This window comes from Dendropsophus ebraccatus, chromosome 8, assembly GCF_027789765.1.
Source record: "Dendropsophus ebraccatus isolate aDenEbr1 chromosome 8, aDenEbr1.pat, whole genome shotgun sequence".
Taxonomy (NCBI): Eukaryota; Metazoa; Chordata; class Amphibia; order Anura; family Hylidae; genus Dendropsophus; species Dendropsophus ebraccatus.
Window position 1 is genome coordinate 92,096,349 of NC_091461.1, and position 21,683 is coordinate 92,118,031.

General features: G+C 41.7%; 1 protein-coding gene across 1 annotated transcript in view; it reads left to right on the forward strand.

Moving 5' to 3' along the window:
• The first annotated feature begins 1,397 nt into the window (after positions 1 to 1,397).
• Positions 1,398 to 21,683, forward strand: part of LOC138799565 (zinc finger protein 585A-like) — a 41,313-nt gene continuing 21,027 nt past the window's right edge. The window contains exons 1-8 of the mRNA XM_069980929.1: positions 1,398 to 1,458; positions 2,400 to 2,493; positions 3,509 to 3,617; positions 3,731 to 3,892; positions 4,734 to 4,857; positions 5,264 to 5,355; positions 6,782 to 6,890; positions 8,983 to 10,432. Coding sequence (XP_069837030.1) covers positions 3,540 to 3,617; positions 3,731 to 3,892; positions 4,734 to 4,857; positions 5,264 to 5,355; positions 6,782 to 6,890; positions 8,983 to 10,432 — 2,015 coding nt within the window. The 5' untranslated portion in view covers positions 1,398 to 1,458; positions 2,400 to 2,493; positions 3,509 to 3,539. The remainder of the gene's footprint in view (positions 1,459 to 2,399; positions 2,494 to 3,508; positions 3,618 to 3,730; positions 3,893 to 4,733; positions 4,858 to 5,263; positions 5,356 to 6,781; positions 6,891 to 8,982; positions 10,433 to 21,683) is intronic.

Genomic DNA, 21,683 nt, shown 5'->3' on the forward strand with positions numbered 1-21,683 from the left:
TATGTTAATTTATATTGTTTATAGCAAAAAAAAAATTAAAAGCTGATTTCTTTCAAATGTGTCATGTTCCTATTTTTATGTTGCACAACTTGGTAAATAGACTATTAAAGGGAATGTATCATCTGAAACTGCCTTATTGTTTAAATAATGTTTTTGTGTTAAACATACTTTTAAAGAATTTTTTTAAAAATATAAGACTTTATAGCGCTACCACAAGGATAAAAAAAAAACTTTAATATGTCATAGAGAAATATTGTAAGTTTTTATTGGTTGTAGTTTGAGTGTCTCTAGACCCTGACCAATCATCAAAATGAGCTGGTTGAAGAGTGAGCATTCTTTCTTGACTGTCATGTGACTGAGAGCCAAATAACATCAGTCTATGAGGTCATCTCGTTCACATAGACACAGAGTAACGAGAGAGAACGAATTCGAACGTTAATCGTACGTGTAAACGCAGCGAACGATCAAACGAGGAGCGAGAAATCGTTCATTTTGATCTTTCAACATGTTCTCAAATTATCGTTGGTCGTTCACAAAAAATTCGCACATCGTTCCATGTAAACATTCTTTCAACGATTTCACCTATGTGTGATCGCAAAATGATCGCATAACGATTTTTTCGTACGATGTATCAGTCCGTCTAAACGCTGATCGTTATAAAAAAAACATTGTTCATTCAAAATCGTTAATCGTGCGATCGGGCGAATTATCATTCCGTGTAAAAGGACCATTACTCTCCCTGCTCATTCTCCTGATTAATCAAAGCAATAAAAACCTTTGACATGTTATGTGTCAGAAGTTTTTATTCATGACGTATGGTTTCATTTCCTTCTGTCACATAATAGCTCGGCACACTTTGTTAGCTCACCCAGCTTCCCAGGACTGGATCCAGCTTTTCAAGGCACCAGGGAGGAGCGGCACTGAGTTAAAAGGCAGCTGGCTGATGATAAGACTTTGCTAACAAAGCGATTCCCTTCGTTATTACAGTAAATCTCTAATCAAACTAATACAAAAGCTATGTAAACATGGGTATCGTTGTAATCAGACTGACCAACAGAATCAAGATAACTTTTTTTTTTCAATTTCAAAGAAGAAACAATATATTTTTTTTTGCTTGTCAAAATTATGGTTAAATGAAAGGTATCATTAAAAAGAACAATCAAATAAGCCGTCATACAGGTCTGTGTGTGAGTTATGGCCCTTAGAAGACAAGGAAGGAAAAATTAAAACTGCCTTTGTCATCAAAGCCAAAATAGGCTGTGCCATGAAGGGGTTAAAGTCCTCCCGTAGCCCCCCTGCCGACCATACATGTGACTGGTCACATGGTCATGACATCATTAAAGGTCCTTTCAGCACAGCCTAGTGAAGTCTTTCTCCTCCCACACATGTGACTGATCATGTGATCATACCATCGCCAAATGTCCTTAGCCTACAGGGATCTGACATCTCCAGTTAGTGGTCAGGATAAGTGTCTCTTGTAGTTGCTATTGTTATGTCCTTGTAATTGTTATATTGTATGTAATAATAGACCTATATATGGTGAGTGTGTCATATACAATGTACAGCTATAATGTTTATTATATCTATTGTGTATTTACCTATAGGGCACACACCCACACACACATACACGCGTATACTTTTACAAAAACATGTATATAGGGTGGTCCCACAACTTTCTATTCCACCAGACGATTATTGTTCAGATTATCGTTAAATCGTTTGACTCTAAACGATAATCGTTCGTTTGAATAGCAGTTAACGACTAACGAGAAATCGTTGAGCGTTTAATAAGACCTGGACCTATTTTTATCGTTGCTTGTTCACAAATCGTTCGCATTGAATAAGAAGTCGTTCGGTTGTTCGCAATAGCGACGACAAGACGACCACAAGAACGATCATAAGTAACGATTATCGTTCCATGTAAATGGGCGAGCGATTACAGGTCTTTCGTAATAGCGGTCGTTTGGATCGTTTATTGTTAGCGATTATGCGAACGATAATCGTCCGGTGGAATAGGGCCCTTACACTGGCCTCAGGTTACAATATTTTTAACACACAATGGGGCTTTCAGACTCAACCTACAGTACAATTCTACAGCCAGTCCGGACTGGTAGGCAGGCAGACAATTCATGAGAGTCGCATCCTCCTAAGTCCTCATCCACACATCAGTTTTTTCTGTCCGTAAATCAGGGTGTTGGTTTATAGAAAGAAAAAGAACCCACTGATTTCATTGTGGACATCTACACATTTGTAGGACCTTTACTATGATCAATTTTTGCCGAGGCTCCAATAAAAGTCAATGGTTTTTTAATAGATGACATCTGCCATGTGTTTTACTGATGCATTGTCTGACAACTTCTAGGCAGGCTCATCAAAGTGGCCATTTATTTTCCTCCTAGGTGTTTTTGCTGATCTGCAAAATGGATGCAGTCTGATGTTATATGGATGGTTTCACTGATCCAGATTTCTGAGGTCCCCCCCCAAAAAAATCTGGTATGTGGACGAGTGACTCCCATTTCTTCTATTGTGTGTTCTAGCTCTGTAGGCTACTTTTACTGAACGTTTTTTTATGCTGAAATTTGTGGGTCAAAAACTGTATGAACTAGCCCCAAAGAAAACTGTGTGTTGCTCATGGTACCCAATCACCGCACACCTTTGAATACTAATGTATTATTCAAAATGAAAGCTATTTTGTGATTGGTTTCTTTAAGCAACAAAGATGGTTATTTGCTAGAGATGAGCGAACCGGGTTCAGGTTCAAGTCCATCCGAACCCGAACGTTTGGCATTTGATTAGCTGGGGCTGCTGAACTTGGATAAAGCTCTAAGGTTGTCTGGAAAACATGGATACAGCCAATGACTATATCCATGTTTTCCACATAGCCTTAGGGCTTTATCCAAATTCACTAGCCACCGCTAATCAAATGCCGAAAGTTCGGGTTCGGATCGACTCAAGCATGCTCCAGGTTCGCTCATCTCTATTTTTGCCTTTGTGCATTTCATCCATGCTGCATAAGGGCGCGTTCACACTACGGAATCCACGCGGATACGCTCTGGCAGATTACGTGCACGCTATCGCTTGACTTCACTCTATATTCAGGCAGATTTCACCATCCGCCCAAAGAATTGACATGTCAATCCTTTTTTGGGTGGACGGCAGAATTTGCCTGAATAAAATGGAGCCTGTGGGACAGCCAGATCTTCAAGCAAGGGGGAAAAAAACTGTTCTACAAGCCCCCCCCCCCCCCATCCCCTAAAGGTGGAATAAAACTATTTTAGGAACCCAGCCTAATTCCTTTATATTTGTATGGACCTTTGGCTGTATCAGGCTGTCCGTGTGTAGAGAGCATATTTGGCTGACAGGCCCAATTTAATTAGAAAATGATTTGTTTGATCAGTTTATTTTTGAATGAATTTGTGTACGTAAACCTAGGTGAACAGCCGTGTATGTATATGTATCAGTATTCCATACTTGTGTTTTATGACTTACGTCAGGCTTTCTCTTCTAGGTCCCCAAACATTCCCTTTCCTGATTGAAGAATGGAGAAGGGACAAAAACAGATGGCTGAGAGGATAATAAACCTCACCTTAGACATCATCTACCTGCTGACCGGAGAGGTGAGGAGGGCTGCCAGTGACATATCATATCTTGTATCACTCAAAAATAAGTACATGACTGGAGAGATGGAGGGAATGTATATAGTGATGTTAGTGTCTCTCACAATATACAGGATTACATAGTAGTGAAGAAGATACGTGATGGGGATGAAGCATATAGCGGGGACCAGGTTCCTATTATGTTGTCGTCTTTTCACTCACTAATACACGAGGGACACAATTATCCGGAGATCGTGGAAATCACCAACAAGATCACTGAGCTGCTGACTGGAGAGGTGAGAACTAATGGGAATGCTGGGACTTTATACAGTATTACCAATGAGAGCAATGACCACAGCCTTGTCTGTGAAGGAAGTGAAGAGGTAGTCTGGATAAAAAATGGTTAAATCAACTGGTGCCAGAAAGGTATATAGATTTGTGAATGGAAGGGTGGTTGAACATGCTGGTTGCTACTCAATTTAAAGTTTATGAAACAGATTGACTGGCTACTACTGGCTCCATTTCAAAGAGCAACACTGCATCCTGTTCTCATGATTATAAAGGGTTCTGGTGCCCCAGCAATAGGACACTTACGGTATATTGCATTATGGGACACCTGTATTGGTTGCTTCTCTAACTATGGACAGCTTGTAGATCTTAAAGGGGTTGTTTGGGAAAAATTGATACCTAAAGGGGTTCTCCTATTAAAACTTAGTAAAACCAGTAAGAGGTTGCGGGGGGTCCGACCTTCATGCCCCCTGAAGATTGGCTTCCAGCTCCTTTGTTATGAATATAGCCGCGGGTCGGCACGTGACCCTCGGCTCTATTCATTCTCTATGGAGCGGTCGGAAAGAGCTGAGTGCTGTACTTGTCTCTCTCCAGCGGCTCCATAATGAATGTAGTAAATTTTAACTGTAGAACCCCTTTAAGCATGTTGCCGGGGCATAGAGTCTACGATGAGTGGCCATTTCCAGTTGGAGTGCAGAGCGTGCGGGCCAAGATCCAGCAGCGGCTCGGGAAAGGGGCAGGTAAGTATACATTACTGACATGTCCCCCACAGCCCGCCAACTTGCTTAACTATCAATTTTCCTGGACAACCTCTTTAGGAATCAAAGTTTATATCTTTGTGTATTTCAGGTTCCTGTAAGGTGTCAGGACATGACTATCTATTTCTCCATGGAGGAGTGGGAGTATTTGGAAGGACACAAAGATCAGTATGAAAACATTATGACTGAGAATCACCTGACACTCCTATCACCAGGTAAGAGGAGACCTCTGTTATTTCAGAAACGATAATAGAGACCATAGTTAATAGAAACTATATAAATTTGTTGATGCTGTAATCACAATGATCCAGAGGATACATGTAACCACTCTGTTAACCACATGGGGTATGGTATATAAAGCAACCCCCTCCCCATCTTTATATATATAGAGTATACCATGTGATATGTCTCTGTATACTCATTACAAGAGTTGTGTTGTGTCGTTTGTTTGTGCTGATTTACAGACGTGTACAGATTTTATTTGATGGCTGTGCAGAATGTAGAGTTAAATTATACATAGTTTAATATGTGACTTAATAACCAATACAGTTCCTGCCAAAATTGGGCAATAATTGAATAATACATTTAAACCATTGTGTTCTCTCACTGTGTATCCTGCAGGTGTATACAGTAAGGAAGCAACGCCAGAAAGACGTTCCAGTCCTCTCTATTGTGAGGATGAGGATTATTATGAGGAAAATCTGATAGATCAGGTAGGTAGGTGAAATTGCCAAATGCTGAATTTGTATTGTTTAAAGTGAATGCTCCAGCAGTACATTTGCTTTAAGCGTTTCACATGGATAGAACAGCGCTCGGGCGGGGACGCCGGTGGCACAGTCCTTTTTTTGAACCGTGGCCCGGCTCTCGCCTACAGTGCTGTTCTATTCACTGGCAGCAGCCGGGCTGAAGCACTGGAGGTGGGCTGGCCTGCCCTCAGTGGGAGGAACCCCCCGGCCCTCTGTGATGCGGCTCCGCACTGGCGCCATCCTATCCATGTGAAAAACTTAAAGTGAATGTACTGTTGTTTCATTTGCTTTAAAGTGATACTGTCACCCCCCAGTAACAGCATCTCTTTAAAGGGTTATTCTCATCTCAATTAATATAATTATTTTTCACAAATACATTTATTTAGTAAACTTATCTCCTCCTCCTGATTTGCCTGTTCTTTTTCTCCCATTGTTGATAGCTCATTGTCTAGGTTAGCGACCACCACTCTGCTCTAAAAGCAGTGGTCTACCAGGTGTATTTATAGCCATAGTATACATATTTATATATACACTATGGGTGGAATTTATCATTGGTCTTCACCTGAAGTCATGCATACATCCATGACACACACAGTAGAAAAGTTTTCTACATTGTTTGGGGTTTCCTGCTGCTTAAGTCCTATTTTAGAAAAGTTCCATATTTCATCGCAAAATCCATTCCAGCCCTGACTACGTATTTTCACTCATGAATAGTTGTCAAAAGTGGCATTAACTATGTCGGATGTGACTTCTTGATAACTGCGGTGCAGCTTCAATACACACACACACATAGAACTGGTGTGAGGGAAGACACAGATGATAAATCCCTATAGTATAACTATACATACACCTGCTAAACCACTGCTTTTAGAGCAGAGTGGTGGTTAGTAACCAAGACAATGAGCTTTCAACAATGGGGGGGAAAGCATATCAGGAGAAGGAGACAAGTTTGCTAAATGTATTTGCAAGGACCAGTTATATTTTCAATAGTATATTCTGACACTATTAACTTTTACATATGGACAGGGTTTGCAGTTTTTATTGGTACTGGTACTTTTTAATTTTTTTATTTATTGCACTGTGGCATCTCTCCTAGTCCACCCTGCCTCCTGTTAGATTTAAAAGGAGCGCCAAAACAGCACTTGTCACTAGACTACTTTCCATCTTAACCTCTTGGTACCTTGCGGATAGAACACAACACCCCTTCCTGTCCAACTAAATATATACCTTCTTTACTTTTGGCCACGTTATCCATTGGGTTCAAATTTCTGCCACCAACACCCATCTTCTTTGTCGCCTTGACTTGCACATATGCCAAGATGTAAAGAATGGGTTAAGCGATTCCAACCGTCCTCTTAACTGTATATAATTTGTTCCATGTTTGGGAAATTAGGATACAAATCTGAGTGACATGAAAGTTGAAGTTATAATAGGAGAAGAGACCTATATGAGCGAACCACAACTCTGTAAGGAGGAGGACATTTGTACAGATGTCAGCACAGGTGAGTGATAATCATTAGATACCAATAAATTTGTGATGGGTAGTGAAAAGATTGAAGGATTGATATACAAGGGTGAGTAAAAAAAAAATATCCACATTACCATAATGCAAGAAAAAAAATGGCTGCCCCCAATTTTGCATAAAATAATACATTTTTGGTAGACTAAGGGTGTGTCTAGTGCTAATATTCATCAGAGACTTTGTGCACAATATGGGGAAAGGGTTTTATAAGAAGTGTGGATAAATATATGCAGAAGCTCAAGTGTCAGCCATAGAGGAGGAGCCAGATACCTGTCAACTGCCACAAAACATTCCATCTTGCTGACCAAGACAAAATTTACAAGGTTAAAGGGGAACTCCGGAAAAGAAAAACTTGTTTTCTATTAAAAGTACATTAAAAGTTATATAGATTTGTCTATATAATGTATTACCGTATCTGTACGGTTCTGCCACACTAGTAGCTGATAGAAATCCAGGAAGTGGAAAAAAACTACCCTCTGTGCCAATCCACATCATCTCCTGCTCCCACTGCTCTCCCATCTTAGGAGACAAATCTTCCATGCTTCTGTCTCACATTGTGTGTGTTTGCTGAGCGCATGCTAATGGTGCAGACAGGGGGCAGGGTGTGATGTCACAGGAGGCTTGGCTGGATCCCCTAATCCCGAGTGATCCACCATCTCTAACCAGCCAGAAGCAGCTGCTGCACTGATTTCACTGATTGTGCAGAAGTGTGCAGTGAAATTAGGGCCGTGTTCACACATGTTGGAGTGTCACTGAAGTACTGAAGCGTATTCACAAAAATGATGCAGTAACACAAGTAAATGGTGCTAAACGGCAGAGAGGATCAGAGCCTTATTGTGGGGCTCAACTTCAAAGATAAAAAAATGCTTGGTCATAATATGTGCGTGGAAATGAAAAGAAAAAAAAATCTAAAAGTGTGGTGTTACAGGTAGAGAATACAGCGTGCTGTGTGGTGTTACAGGTAGAGAATACAGCGTGCTGTTTGGTGTTACAGGTAGAGAATACAGCGTGCTGTGTGGTGTTACAGGTAGAGAATACAGCGTGCTGTGTGGTGTTACAGGTAGAGAATACAGCGTGCTGTGTGGTGTTACAGGTAGAGAATACAGCGTGCTGTGTGGTGTTACAGGTAGAGAATACAGCGTGCTGTGTGGTGTTACAGGTAGAGAATACAGCGTGCTGTGTGGTGTTACAGGTAGAGAATACAGCGTGCTGTGTGGTGTTACAGGTAGAGAATACAGCGTGCTGTGTGGTGTTACAGGTAGAGAATACAGCGTGCTGTGTGGTGTTACAGGTAGAGAATACAGTGTGCTGTGTGGTGTTACAGGTAGAGGTTACAGTGTGCTGTGTGGTGTTACAGGTAGAGAATACAGCGTGCTGTGTGGGTGGGACAGCAAATAAATGATAAAGCTTCATACAAAGCAAAACTGATTGGCATTTGAATCCTGTGGGCTGGTGACTCTGTGAAGGGGGGGAGACAGCCTGAGGAGCGCCTGGAAAACATGTATAAAGCTCTGGTTATTGTTAGTAAGTGAGGCTTTTCTGCTGTGTTTAAAGGAAAACTTACAGCAGGTTAAAAGCAACTAACCTGCTGTTCTGTCCCTATAGTGCACGGGGCGCTGGGAATGGAGGTCATTTTCTTACCTTGATCTCAAGCACAATTTCCCAGATATTTGTAGTTTATTTCACATTCAAATAAGGGGTGTTGGTGCACTTGGGGCAGGACCCACTTCTCCTAACACATATTCATTTATCACTCTGCAGTGATGAGCACCAGACTGTCGTCACTACCAGAGCGCTACCCCAAATATTTATTAAGATATGCAGGTGGGCAGGGCAGATTGGGTGGTAGTTCCGCCCCCAGTGCACCAAATCCCTAATTTGCATATGAAATTAACTACAAATTTCCAGACAACTGCCCTGAGGCTCCAGATAAAATAATCAAATAATCTATTTTTTTTATTATATATTTTGATGTTTTAGTCCTTTCATCACAATCTTTATATAGAAAGTTTAAAAATACCTACTTTGTATTTTGAAGAAGATAAAATAAAATTTCTTTCTATTTTTAACAGATGAATTCACCAAAAACATTGTTGGAAACCTCCTTTTATATCCAGAATATGATATCAACTATAGCAATATCCCAGAACATTCCCCAGCACTTCCTACTATAGGCTCAGACTCTCACAACCGAAATAGATCTACTGATTTTCCAGAACACATGGAACTTTCTTCTGGTGACTCACAGACCTTCAAACAAAGTACAGAAACAGGGTGTAAATTGTTTCCATGTGCCGAATGTGGAAAATTTTTTAAAAAGAAATCTAATCTTTCTATTCATGAAAGAATTCACAAAGATGAAAGGCCATTTTCATGTTCAGAATGTGAGAAAAGTTTTCGCCAAAAGTCAGATCTTTTTAAACACCACAGAAGACACACAGGGAAGGAACTGTTTTCATGTTCAGAATGTGAGAAAAGGTTTCAGCAGAAATCAGATCTTATCATACATCAAAGAACTCACACAGGAGAGAAGCCTTATTTATGTTCTGAATGTGGAAAATGTTTTATGCAGAAATCGGTCCTTGTTATGCATCAGAGAATACACACAGGGGAAAAGCCATTCTCATGTTCAGAATGTGGGAAATGCTTTAGACAGAAATCAGATCTCATTGTACATCAAAGACGACACAGAAAGGAAGAGACATTTTCATGTTCAGAATGTAAAAGGGGTTTCTTACAGAAATCAGATCTTGTTGTACATCAAAGAACACACACAGGGGAGAAGCCATATTTATGTTCTGATTGTGGGAAATGTTTTACCCATATATCAGCCCTTATTGCACATCAGAAAATTCATACAGGGGAAAAGCCATATTTATGTTCTGAATGTGGGAAACGTTTTACAAGGAAATCTCGCCTTATTGAACACCAGAGAATTCATACAGGAGAAAAGCCATTTTCTTGTTCAGAATGTGGAAAGTGTTTTATCCAGAAGTCAAGTCTTGTTAAACATCAGGTAACCCATACAGGGGAGAAGCTGTTTTTATGTTCAGAATGTGGGAAATGTTTTCTAAAGAAATCAGTACTTGTTTCACATCAGAAAAGTCACACAGGGGAGAAACCATTTGCATGTTCTGAGTGTGGGAAATGCTTCACAAGGAAATCAAGTGTTATTGATCATCAAAGAATTCATACCAGAGAGAAGCCATATTCATGTCCAGACTGTGGAAAAAGTTTTAACCAGAAGTCGGATATTGTTAAACATTGTGTAACCCATACAGGAGAGAAACCATTTTTATGTTCAGAATGTGGTAAACTGTTTAGCCATAAGTCTGATCTTGTTAAACATCAGAAAATTCACACAGGTGAAAAACCCTTTTCATGTTTAGAATGTGGGAAATGTTTTATCCAAAAGTCCAGTCTAGTTCAGCATCAAGTAATCCATACAAGGGACAAGCCATTTTCATGTTCAGATTGTGGGAAATGTTATAACCATAGATCAGCTCTTGCTCAGCATAAGAAGCAAAGTCATATAAATTTGCAGACTGTAGAATCTGTTTTATTTCAGATATAGTGGATTAAAAAAATATTATCAGAATTCTCTTTTTATTTCTCATCACAATTTTTTTTTGTGATATTAGCAAGTCATCCCATATGCTAGTGAAGTGTTTTGGTGCACTGGGGGTGGGACTTTCGCCCCCAGTGCATTGACCTGCTCTGCTGATACTCATTAGAAGGGGCAGATCAGTGCACTGAGGGCGGTAGTTCTGTCTCAAGTGCATCAAAACGCCTCATTAGCATAGAGAATAAACCGCTAATATCATGAAAATGGTGCTAATGATGAAGGTAAGAAACAAGCCGTCCCTGTGCAGGCCAAATGAAGGTAAAGAGCTACAGACAAACCATTACAACCCTAAATTCACTCACAGCTATTTCCTCTACAGACCCCCAGCCATACCCCACATTGGCACAGTATATGGAAACTGTTAACCGATAAAAGCAATAACACATTATGGGGGCTTTGCCCACTCCTCATTGAGTTTGCTTGGGGGGGGGGGGGGGGGAACCGGGCAGAGCTATTTAGTTTATCATATATGTATGTGTGTGTATATATATATATATATATATATATATATATGAGCATACATTACCTGCTCGGCACCGCGGCTGCATGTGAGGCTCCCGGCTCCGGTCCTGCTCAGCCAATCAGTGCTGCCGTGCACTGATTGGCTGACCGGGATGGATGAAAGCCACTGTGGATCTGGTACGTGTGAAGGCACCCTTAATCGAGGCTCCATGAGTAGGATGTTCCAGGATTTGTCCACAATCTTATGAATATCTCGCCACTAGTTATTGTATGTTGTAACCAACCTCACCTTGTTCTCTGTTGGGCGTACTCCCGGTCTGAGAAGTTGGATTCTATAATGCACTGGAAATAATCCTCTTCGGATAGCCTCATTTCCAAAAATGTTCCGTTATGTTTTTGACTTCATCTCTAAAATCACTGTCGGAGCTGCAATTCTTCCTAATTCGTAGGAATTGTCCCACCAGTATACCATCCCATCGGTGTTTGGGGTGGAAGCTTCCATATTGTAATAAGCTATTGCTAGCTGTCTTCTTTCAGTACAATGAGGTCTGTATATGGTCGTCCTCTATTCTCAATTTCAAATGCAAGAATTCTGCAGAGCCCTGTAAAACGTTCCAAGTAAGAACAATATTCCAATCATTCGTATTAAACTGTTGTAGGAAACTTTCACATTCCTCTCTGGACCCTGACCACAGCATGACAATGTCATTTATGTATCGCATCCACTTGATGACATTGTTTTGGAAAGTTGGCAAGGGGTATACGTGTGCGCCATCCCACCAACCCAAAAATAGGTTGGGTAAGGGTAATAGGGAGGCTCCCTGCCCTTCACTAGTCATGATCTCTGCCTGTCAGCGCGTTTGGAGGGAATGATTGACAGGCAGAGAATCCGTTACTGGCCTCTCTGCCTGTCAGTCATCCTGCCGAGCAAGCTGACTGGCAGAGATCGTGACTAGTGACGGACAGGGAGCCGCCCAGATGAATACCTCCCCGCCTCTGCCTGTCACGAGCCCAGGTTATTAAACTCGTTTTTCTCCGGTATAAAGCTTGTGGAGCAGCCGCGGTCGGTACGTGCCTTGGCTGCTGCAGGACCTTTACACAGAGTTCCAGGGAATCATATCAACCCGATTGGGCTGATTGGTTCCCTTTAAGCAAGGTATCTTACCCTTAAAGAGGTATGTCCATCTGAAGAAGTTATGCCCTATTTTACAGATGGGGATACCAGGCTGATAAGTTGGGATCTGACCCCATTGATCCCAAAAATGGGGCCACAATTGCTCACACCTCCCCCAGTCTGATATTAACCTCTTAAAGGGGTATTCTTCCAGTTAAAGAGGTCATCCAGGATTGTAAAAACAGAGTTGCTTTCTTCAAAAAACAGATCTCACCTCTCACATCTGTCCAGATTGTGTGTGCTATTAGCACTCAGCTCCATTCACTCCAATGAAACTGAGCTGCAATACTGCATGCATACATACTGAGGACAAGTGTGGCGCTGTTTCTGGAAGAAAGCAGCTATGTTGTTATAATCCTTGATATCCCTTTAACTCAGTACACCCCTTAGCAGGGGTGTGGTTGTATGTGTTTTATGTGTGGTTCTCCGCACCATCCACATATATACCTGTCTTCTTTCTGCTCTAAAATCGCTTGATTTTATTGGTGGTCAGTGTCACCTAGGCGGAGCTTAATGGCAGTTGGGTACTCTACCCTGCAGGAAGATTGTGCTCAACTGCAATGAAGACCTTCCTAGGAGACACTGTAAAGCGACAGTGAGGGGGATGACAGTATCACTTTAATATTGGATACCATGAATGATCAGCTGATTGAAGGGTCCACAGCCCCCAGGGAGCACATTCTCTGCCTTGATGACCATGGCACTGCCTTTCTTATTATTGCTGTAGTAGTACTGACCAGTGCTATAAAGTTTATATGTCACTTTTTACGGTATAGTAATGTTTTTTGTTTTGTTTTTTTCAGTTTCTCTCACCAATAATTATTTTTCAGTTTTCTTAAATACATTATATTGTAAGAAGAAGGATGGCAATAAAAAGAACAACTGAACAACTAAAAATGTTTTGTATCTCAGAAGGTAAAGAAGTAAAAATGAAAAAGAAACATTAAAAATGACTGGATGAGAACTCTAAGTAGTACTACAAATAGTGTCAGTGTAGCCCAGGTAAAAAGCATGCACTGTAAGGCCATGTTCGCAAGTAGTAAGACACCAGCTGTTCCGTGACCCGGCCGGGTCACGGAACGGCCAGTGTCAGAGAAGATCATTCCAGCTGGTACTGCTGGATGATCTTTCCTGTTACTGAATTTTGATGTGGGATGATCAGTGTGCACCCACATCCAAATTCCCCACTACACACAATGGAGTGTGTGCCCAGAGCCGCATGATCCTTTGTGTACACTGACAAGTTCTCTGCGGCCGCTATTCAATGAATTGCGGCTGCACAAAACTGACATGGCCGGAGTGTATACTGTATACATATGTATGTGTATACACTCCGGACGTGATTCCACAGAGGGCAAATCGGCAACAACGGCCTTGATTACTATGGAACTTAAAGGGGTTATCCAGCTAAAATCTTTTTTTTTTTTTTTTTTCAAATCAACTGATATCACAAAGTTATATAGATTTGTAATTTACTTCTATTAAAAAATCTCAAGTCTCCCCATATTTATTAGCTTCTATTTGTCATGCAGGAAATGTTTTATTTTCAGTCTGACACAGTGCTCTCTGCTGACATCTCTGGCCGAGACAGGAACTCTGTCTCGCTTTTCTATGAATCCCCATAGAAAACCTCTCCTGCTGTTGACAGTTCCTGTCTCGGCCAGAGATGTCAGCAGAGAGCACTGTGTCAGACTGAAAATAAAACAAAACATTTCCTGCATGACATACGGCAGCTAATAAGAAGACTGGAGTTTTTTTTTTTTAATTAGAAGTAAATTACAATTCTATATAACTTTCTGACACCAGTTGATTTGAAAGAAAAAGATTTTGGCTGGACAACCCCTTTAAGTAGTGTGAATATAGCCTAAGGTTGTGTGTGAAGAGCTGTGAGTGTAGCAGATCACTGCAACTTGACTGATCACATGGTCACATCATCAAAGGTCCTATACCTTCTCCAGCAACACAGCCTGCATGGAATCTAGCTCCTCCCACACATGTAACTGATCACATGATCATATCATCGTCAAAGGTCCTTTAGCTCACTGGAATCTGTGTGTTAGTACTCAGAATAAATCGGCTGCATTGTTACAATAACATTGTAATTGTTCTGTTGTGTATATGTAGTATGTGGCTGTATATTATATATCTGTATGGTTTCTAGGTGTATATACCGTATACATCTAGACTGTATGTATGACTATTCATAATCACTCTGTCACCAAGTGCCAGGACCAGGTCGGCATGCAACCCATTTCCCAATCCAGTTCCATAGAGCAACCACGCTGGGTAATTTGCATTAGCCTATTTGGATCAGAACATGGGTCGCAGGAAGTACCAACCCGGCATGGACATCTCCATGGATTTCAGTGACAAATGGATTGCATGCTTATCAGGTCCAGCGTACTTCTTAAGAGGTACGACTTAAAGGGGAACTCCAGGTAGAGGTTAAAAAAAATATAAACTTCTAGAGAAGCATAAAGCATTACTTACCTATCTATTCCAGTTTTGAAACTACCAAAAATCCATTTGTTTTGGGGGGTTTTGTTCTGTATTGTGTGGCTGTACTTCCTGGTTTATCAGTTGTACACAGTACTACAGGTTCCAAAATGCAATGCTTTCCCTCAGCTGTTCATCACAGTCCTCCACCCTGCCTGTTCCCCACCCAAAGCTGTTGCAGAACATCTAGGCTGTGTTCACACATTGCAGTTTCATTGTGTTACTAAATTATTTACAGTAATTTATAATTTCATTGTGATCCACACAGCATGCTGTACTCTCTACCTGTAACCACACAGCACGCTGTATTCCCTGCCTGTAACACAGCACGCTGTATTCCCTACCTGTAACACCACACAGCACGCTGTATTCCCTACCTGTAACACTACACAGCACGCTGTATTCTCTACCTGTAACACCACACAGTGCTGTACTCTCTACCTGTAACACCACACAGCACGCTGTATTCTCTACCTGTAACACCACACAGCACGCTGTATCCTCTACCTGTAACACCACACAGCACACTGTATTCTCTATCTGTAACACCACACAGCACACTGTATTCTCTACCTGTAACACCACACAGCACGCTGTATTCTCTGCCTGTAACACCACACAGCACGCTGTATTCTCTATCTGTAACACCACACAGCACGCTGTATTCTCTACCTGTTACACCACACAGCACACTGTATTCTCTACCTGTAACACCACACAGCACGCTATATTCTCTACCTGTAACACCACACAGCATGCTGTATTCTCTACCTGTAACACCACACAGCACGCTGTATTCTCTATGTATTCTCTACCTGTAACACCACACAGCACGCTGTACTCTCTACCTGTAACACCACACAGCACACTGTATTCTCTATCTGTAACACCACACAGCACGCTGTATTCTCTACCTGTAACACCACACAGCACACTGTATTCTCTACCTGATACCTGATATTGGAATAAAGTAAAGAACTTTTTGAATTTTTTTCTTCTCTTTTCCACGCAAATATTATGATCAAGCATCTGTTATCTTTGAAGCTGAGCCCCACAATAAGGCTCTGATCCTCTCTGCTGTTTAGCATCATTTACTTGTGTTACTGCATCATTTTGTGAATATGCTGCAGTACTGCAATGACACTCCATGTGTGAACACAGCCCTAATTTCACTGCACAGTTCTGCAAAATTAGAGAAATCAGTGCAACACCTGCTTCTGGCTGGTCAGAGATGGTGAATCACTCAGAGGATTGGGTGATCCAGCAAAGCCTCCTGTGAGATCACGCCCTGCCCCCTGTCTGCATCATCAGCCTGATCTCAGCAAACACACACAATGTGAGACAGAGGCATGGAGGATTTGTCTCCTAAGGTGGGAGCAGGAGACAATGTGAATTGGCACAGAGGCCATTATTCTTCACTTCCTGGATTTCTATCAGCTACCAGTGTGGCAGAACCATACAGATACGGTAATACATTATATAGACACATATATTTAACTTTTAATGTACTTTTAATAGAAAACAAGTCTTTCTTACCCGAAGTTCCCCTTTGAATTTACAGACAGGTAAAAAGAAGAACATTGACTGTTTGGTGACAATTGCGTTTGTCAGGGGTGAGCGGGACATACTAGGCAGAAAGTGACAGGCAGTTCTTGAAGTTGATATGTTGGAAGCAGGGAAGCTTAGAGATTTGACTCTCATTGGCTAAACAAATTTTTTTTCTTTTGTAAGATTTTTACCTTGCTGAATTTTTTCCCCCCCAACTATTGGAGGAATGACAGGGACCTTCCCAATATTAGTCCACTTTCCTGTAAGTGCTGAGCTAATAATATAATATCTCAGCCTCAGCAGTTACCTGCGCGGTTAGTTAACTTGCATTATTCATTTAAAGGGGTAGTTCACAAAAAAATATATTTTAAATTAGTTGGTGCCAGAAAGTGCCAGGGATTTGTAATTTACTTCTATCTGGAGAGCGGGAGAGGTTTTCAATGGGGATTTGCTTCTGGACTGTCACGGGCAGAGGTGTCAGCAGAGAGCACTAGAATACACCAGTTCCAGCAGGACATACAGCAGCCAATAAGTACTGGAAAACTTGAGATTTTTTAATAAATGTAAATTACAAATCTCTGTCACTCACTGGAACCAGTTGATATGAAAGAATTTTTTTTTTTGTGAACTATCCCTTTAATCGCATGTCTCTTTGATTCTTCCTTTCCTTCTGCCTCTCTCTGTTTCAGTCTTCTCTTTCTCTCCTGTTTCTTTCCTTTATTTCTCACCCATCCTCATCTGTTCTTCTTTCTCTTTCTTCTTCTGTCTCCCTGCTTGCTTTTCCATCTGTCTACCTTTTCTCTCTTCTATCTCTAACCTTTCTCTTATTTTCCCTCACTCTCCTAGTCTTTCTTCCCCTCATCTGTTCTTTCTCTTTCTACTTCTGTCTCTCTCCCCTTCCTTTTTTTATCGGTCTACCTTTTCTTTCATCTTATAGCTTTCCCTGCATGCGGCCTTATTTTCTCCTTCTCTTTCCTTTCTTTCTTCCCTTATCTCTCTCTTCTCCATCTCTCTCTCTTTCGGTTCTTATAGGATATTTTTCCTCTTTCCTACCTATAGTCTCTTAATTAAGAAATTAATTCCCTTTCTAAATGACCTACTAAGGATGGACAGGATGGACAAAGACAGAATACAGACGGCTGAAAGAATATTGAACCTCGCCCTAGAGATCATCTACCTGTTGACCGGAGAGGTGAGGGGGTCAGGAAACCATATCATATTGTCAGGTCTTAAAGGGAATGTGTCACCTAGATTTTATTTTACTGATTAGAGTCAGATACTAAAAATTATTACTTTTATCCTAATCTGTTTCTATTTTCTGACTGTAACTTTTTTAATTATTTTTTTTCTACATTTCTATGGGGGTTGCCATATTGCCTGGGCTGTTATTAACAGCATTTAGTGACATGCTTTACAGCAAGACTCATGGATACAGACAACAATAGACAGAGGCTGTCCCCTTGCGATGAATGTAAAACATTACTGAGTGTGCTCTGTGACCTTTTGAAAAGGTTATTCCACAGGAGCTGCTTTTCTCTCCTCTATCTACTGGCGTCACATGTAGCAGCAATGCTGTGCAGATCACCTTTATTAAACAATTGGTCATTTACGCTTTCTCACCCAGTGCTGTATGACTTAAACATACCACCTCTTCCAACCTTTCCTGACAGGATTACGGCATGTCACAAATGCCACACTCCAATAACAAACCTTTGGCATGGGGTCTAGACTTCCCAATTCGCTGTGGTATACTGGAATAACATAATTTCCTATATTGATTGCCATTATAAAGTTTCATTAAAGGACAACTCCCACGGGACCCAAAAAAAACCACAGACACCATACTCACCATCCCTTTGGTGACGATCGCCACTCGATTCGCCCGCCGTCCGCGCCTCTGTCACCTCTCGCCGCCGTCCAGCGATTTCTCTCACTTCCGGGTCCATGGGAGAGAAAAGGCTGTCAGTGCGCTTGCGCCAATCAGGGCTGAGCAAGCTGCAAGCCATGTGATGCGCTCCAGCCAATGAAAAGGCTGCTGGTGCGCATGTGACGTCGTCGTCGTCACAAGATGGCGCCCGGGAGAAAAGGACAGTGATGACCGTAATTGGTGATGCAGTTATTGTCCTAAAAACAACTTTTAAACTTGCAGCCCTGGGCCAAACAGATGTGGCCTAGAGTATCCGGCCCCTAACTTTGCACCACCTCTCCGTCACTCCTACCCAACCTCTTCATCATTAGGAATGCCACTGGCAGGATATTTCCTATTCCTCTGCAGTGAACACTCACAGGTGCCTTAATGATCCAGCCCATGTGCCGTGCTTACACAGGTGATGAATAGGAGAATATCTGCCTGGGGCATTACTAATAATGAGGAGGGTGGGGAGGAGGAACAGAGAGGTTGTGCCAGCCTAATGCATAGTCTCTCTAGGCCAAGGCCGTTTGACACAGGGCTGCAAGTTTAAAAGTTGTTTTTTAGGACAACAACTGCATCACCTGTCAAACGGACCCCAGGACAGTTCTTGGAGTAAAAGCAGCTATCCAAAGGTACAAGTGGTTTGGGGAGGACAGATTGTGAGTACAGAGTCGCTTTAATGTAGCTTATAATGGCAGCCAATATAGGAAATTATGATTATGGAAATGAGGAAATTGATTTCAGTATACCACCGTGAACTGGGAAGTCCAGATCCCATGCCAAAGGTTTGTTAATGGAGTGTGGCATTTGGGACATGTTGTAATCCTATCCTGTCAGATAAGGTTGGAAGTTGTTTTTTAGGACAATAACTGCATCACCTGCCACACGGACCCCAGGACAGATCTTGGATTAAAAGCAGCTATCCGAAGGTACAAGTGGTTTGGGGGGGTCAGATTGTGGGTACGGTCGCTTTAAATCTGACGCCCAAGAAACTTTATTTCACCAACTGCGTCTGCCAGAAAGTGAGGGTCATCTGAAGGCGGTGCCACAGTCAGTGCATGTAATCCTTTTAGTTGATTTTGCTGAACACCCCAGACATACAGATGGTGGTATTGATGATGGGGTAGGCAGAGTAGACACGGAAAGACATAAGGAGTCTCATGTTAAACTTTACTTTCAGAAATTGAAAACTTTTATTTTGGCTAATTTTGATACTTCAACTATAGGTGCTCGGAATGGTAAGAGTAGCTTCACACGTACCAGATTCGCAGCGGATTTAACGCTGCAAGCTTACAGCGAAATCTGCTCCGAATCCCGGTATTGTGATCTTCATTGGGGTTACATACTATTCTCCTGCTTTGCCTCTATCTTAGGCTCCCAGCTCCCTTAGGCCCCACTCAGCCAATCAGTGCACGGCCCCTCCGCAGTCACTGTTTGGCTGAGCAGGACCTACAGGAGTCAGGAGCCTCAGATGCAGCCGGAGAGCGGACAAGGTAATGTATGCTGTGGGCAGTTAAAGGGGCAGGCGTTACATACTCGCAGCAGAATGAAAATTCTGCTGCGGGTATGTAACCCCATTGAAGATCACAGTACCAGCATTCACAGTGGATTTGGCTGCAAACTCGCAGTGTGAAATCCGCTGCAAATCCGGTACCTGTGAATCTACCCTATAATAAAGAATCCTTGAAGAGCACGTTAGGCGCTCTACAGCTGCCTTGACAAACATCTTTTGAAGGAGATGTGTCACTATGTTTATTCCACCTTAAATGAGGGCAGCATAAACTAGGGACAGAAATGCTAAACAGATCGGTGTATTACTTCCATCATTTTGTTCATCTGTTCTCCTAATATGCAGGAGAATGGGATTTGTGCCACACCCCTTCCTCCACCCTCCAGCTAATAACTACCAATCAGCAGCTGGTAGGCGGAGTTTTCTGCTTCTCATGAATATACAAGACTATCGGGCTCAGGCACATAATGGAGAAGACTACTTATTGTCCATGATATTCAGGAGGATATCTCTGGATCAGCTGCGCAGAACATTGTAAGTCATAAATCATTCTGTTCAGCTTCTCTTTCACTAGTTTATGCTACCCTGAGATAGGACGCCATAAATCTGCTGAGAGAGTAAATTTTCTTTTATAGCATGAACGCCACTTTGTTGTAAAGATGTACTTGTAACTACATGGCTTTGTACACATATCATATTGTATCTTTACTTTGTCAATTGTCTCTGAAGTTCATTTTGTTTTTAAAAAATTCAAATAAGAATATAATTGAAAAAAAAAAAAAAATAGATCATTTTCCAATGACACTTTCCCTTTAAAGGGTTTGTCTGGGATAAATGTCAGGGCTATGAGTAACATATGCTTACTTGTCCTGCTCCCCCACCGCTGCGGATCTCGGGCCACCCATTCTCCGCCACTGTCAGTGTTTTGTAAATATCCAGTGACACCCCATTCCATCTGATAACGGTGGGTCGGCATAGATCTTATAATGCTAATGATCAATTTATCCCAGATAACTCCTTAAAATCCTTTTATATAGCAATTACATTATTAGAGAGGTGATGGAAATACATAAAGGTAAATCATTGTCTCTCTCCATGTACAGAATTACATAGTAGTAAAGAAGTTACCTGGTGAGGATGAAGCATATAGCAGGGAGCAGCTTCCTATCATGGTGTCTTCATCTCACTCCATCTCAGGAGATCCTAGACATTACCAACAAGATCACCGAGCTGCTGACTGGAGAGGTGAGCACTGCTGGCAATGCTAGGATTCTGTCTATGTGTATTTGTCACACTGGTATGTTTATCATTCTACAGCGTGAGTCAAAAGTTTTAAGACACCCTTTAAATTTGGAAGCAAAAACGAAAATAACGTATCTGAATACACCAGCAAGTAACCAGGGAGGGGCCTATCTTTTTGGCTGTGTCCGGAAAATGGCCTGCATGAATATTGAACAAATGGAATGATTGTTTAAAGAGGATGTACCACCAGGTACATCCTCTTTAATCTGAACCGACGGATCGAATGGTGCCGCGTCATAGAGGAGAGGGAATTCCCGCCCACTGGGGGCGGCCCGGCCTACCTTCAGTGCTTGAGCACCGCCGGTTCCGGTGCATAGAACGGCGCCACGCATGGGAACCGGGCCGCGGTCTGAAAAACGGACCGCGGCATCGGCTTCCCCGTGACAGCGCCGTTTGATCCGTCGGTTCAGATTACCTGGTGGTACATCCTCTTTAAAAGCTGCATTTTGTGTTTCCTTGTGTTGTCTCTATCTCTTATATTACAATTAGCTAGATGAACTAGCAAAAATAGACGCCACTGGATTAGCTTTTTGGTGTTTTGGTTGTGCAGAGAACTTTCACTACCTACACAATCGGGGAAATTTATCAAGGTCTTTGCGCCTATTTTTAGGTGAATAATTGGATTTTCACCCATTTTTGGTCAAAGTTTTATTTATGAACCAGTATTTGACGGGTGATTATTTTTTAGATGCAACTTTTTTTTTTTAATCTGCCTGTTTTGAGTATTCATCCAAAAGTTCACAT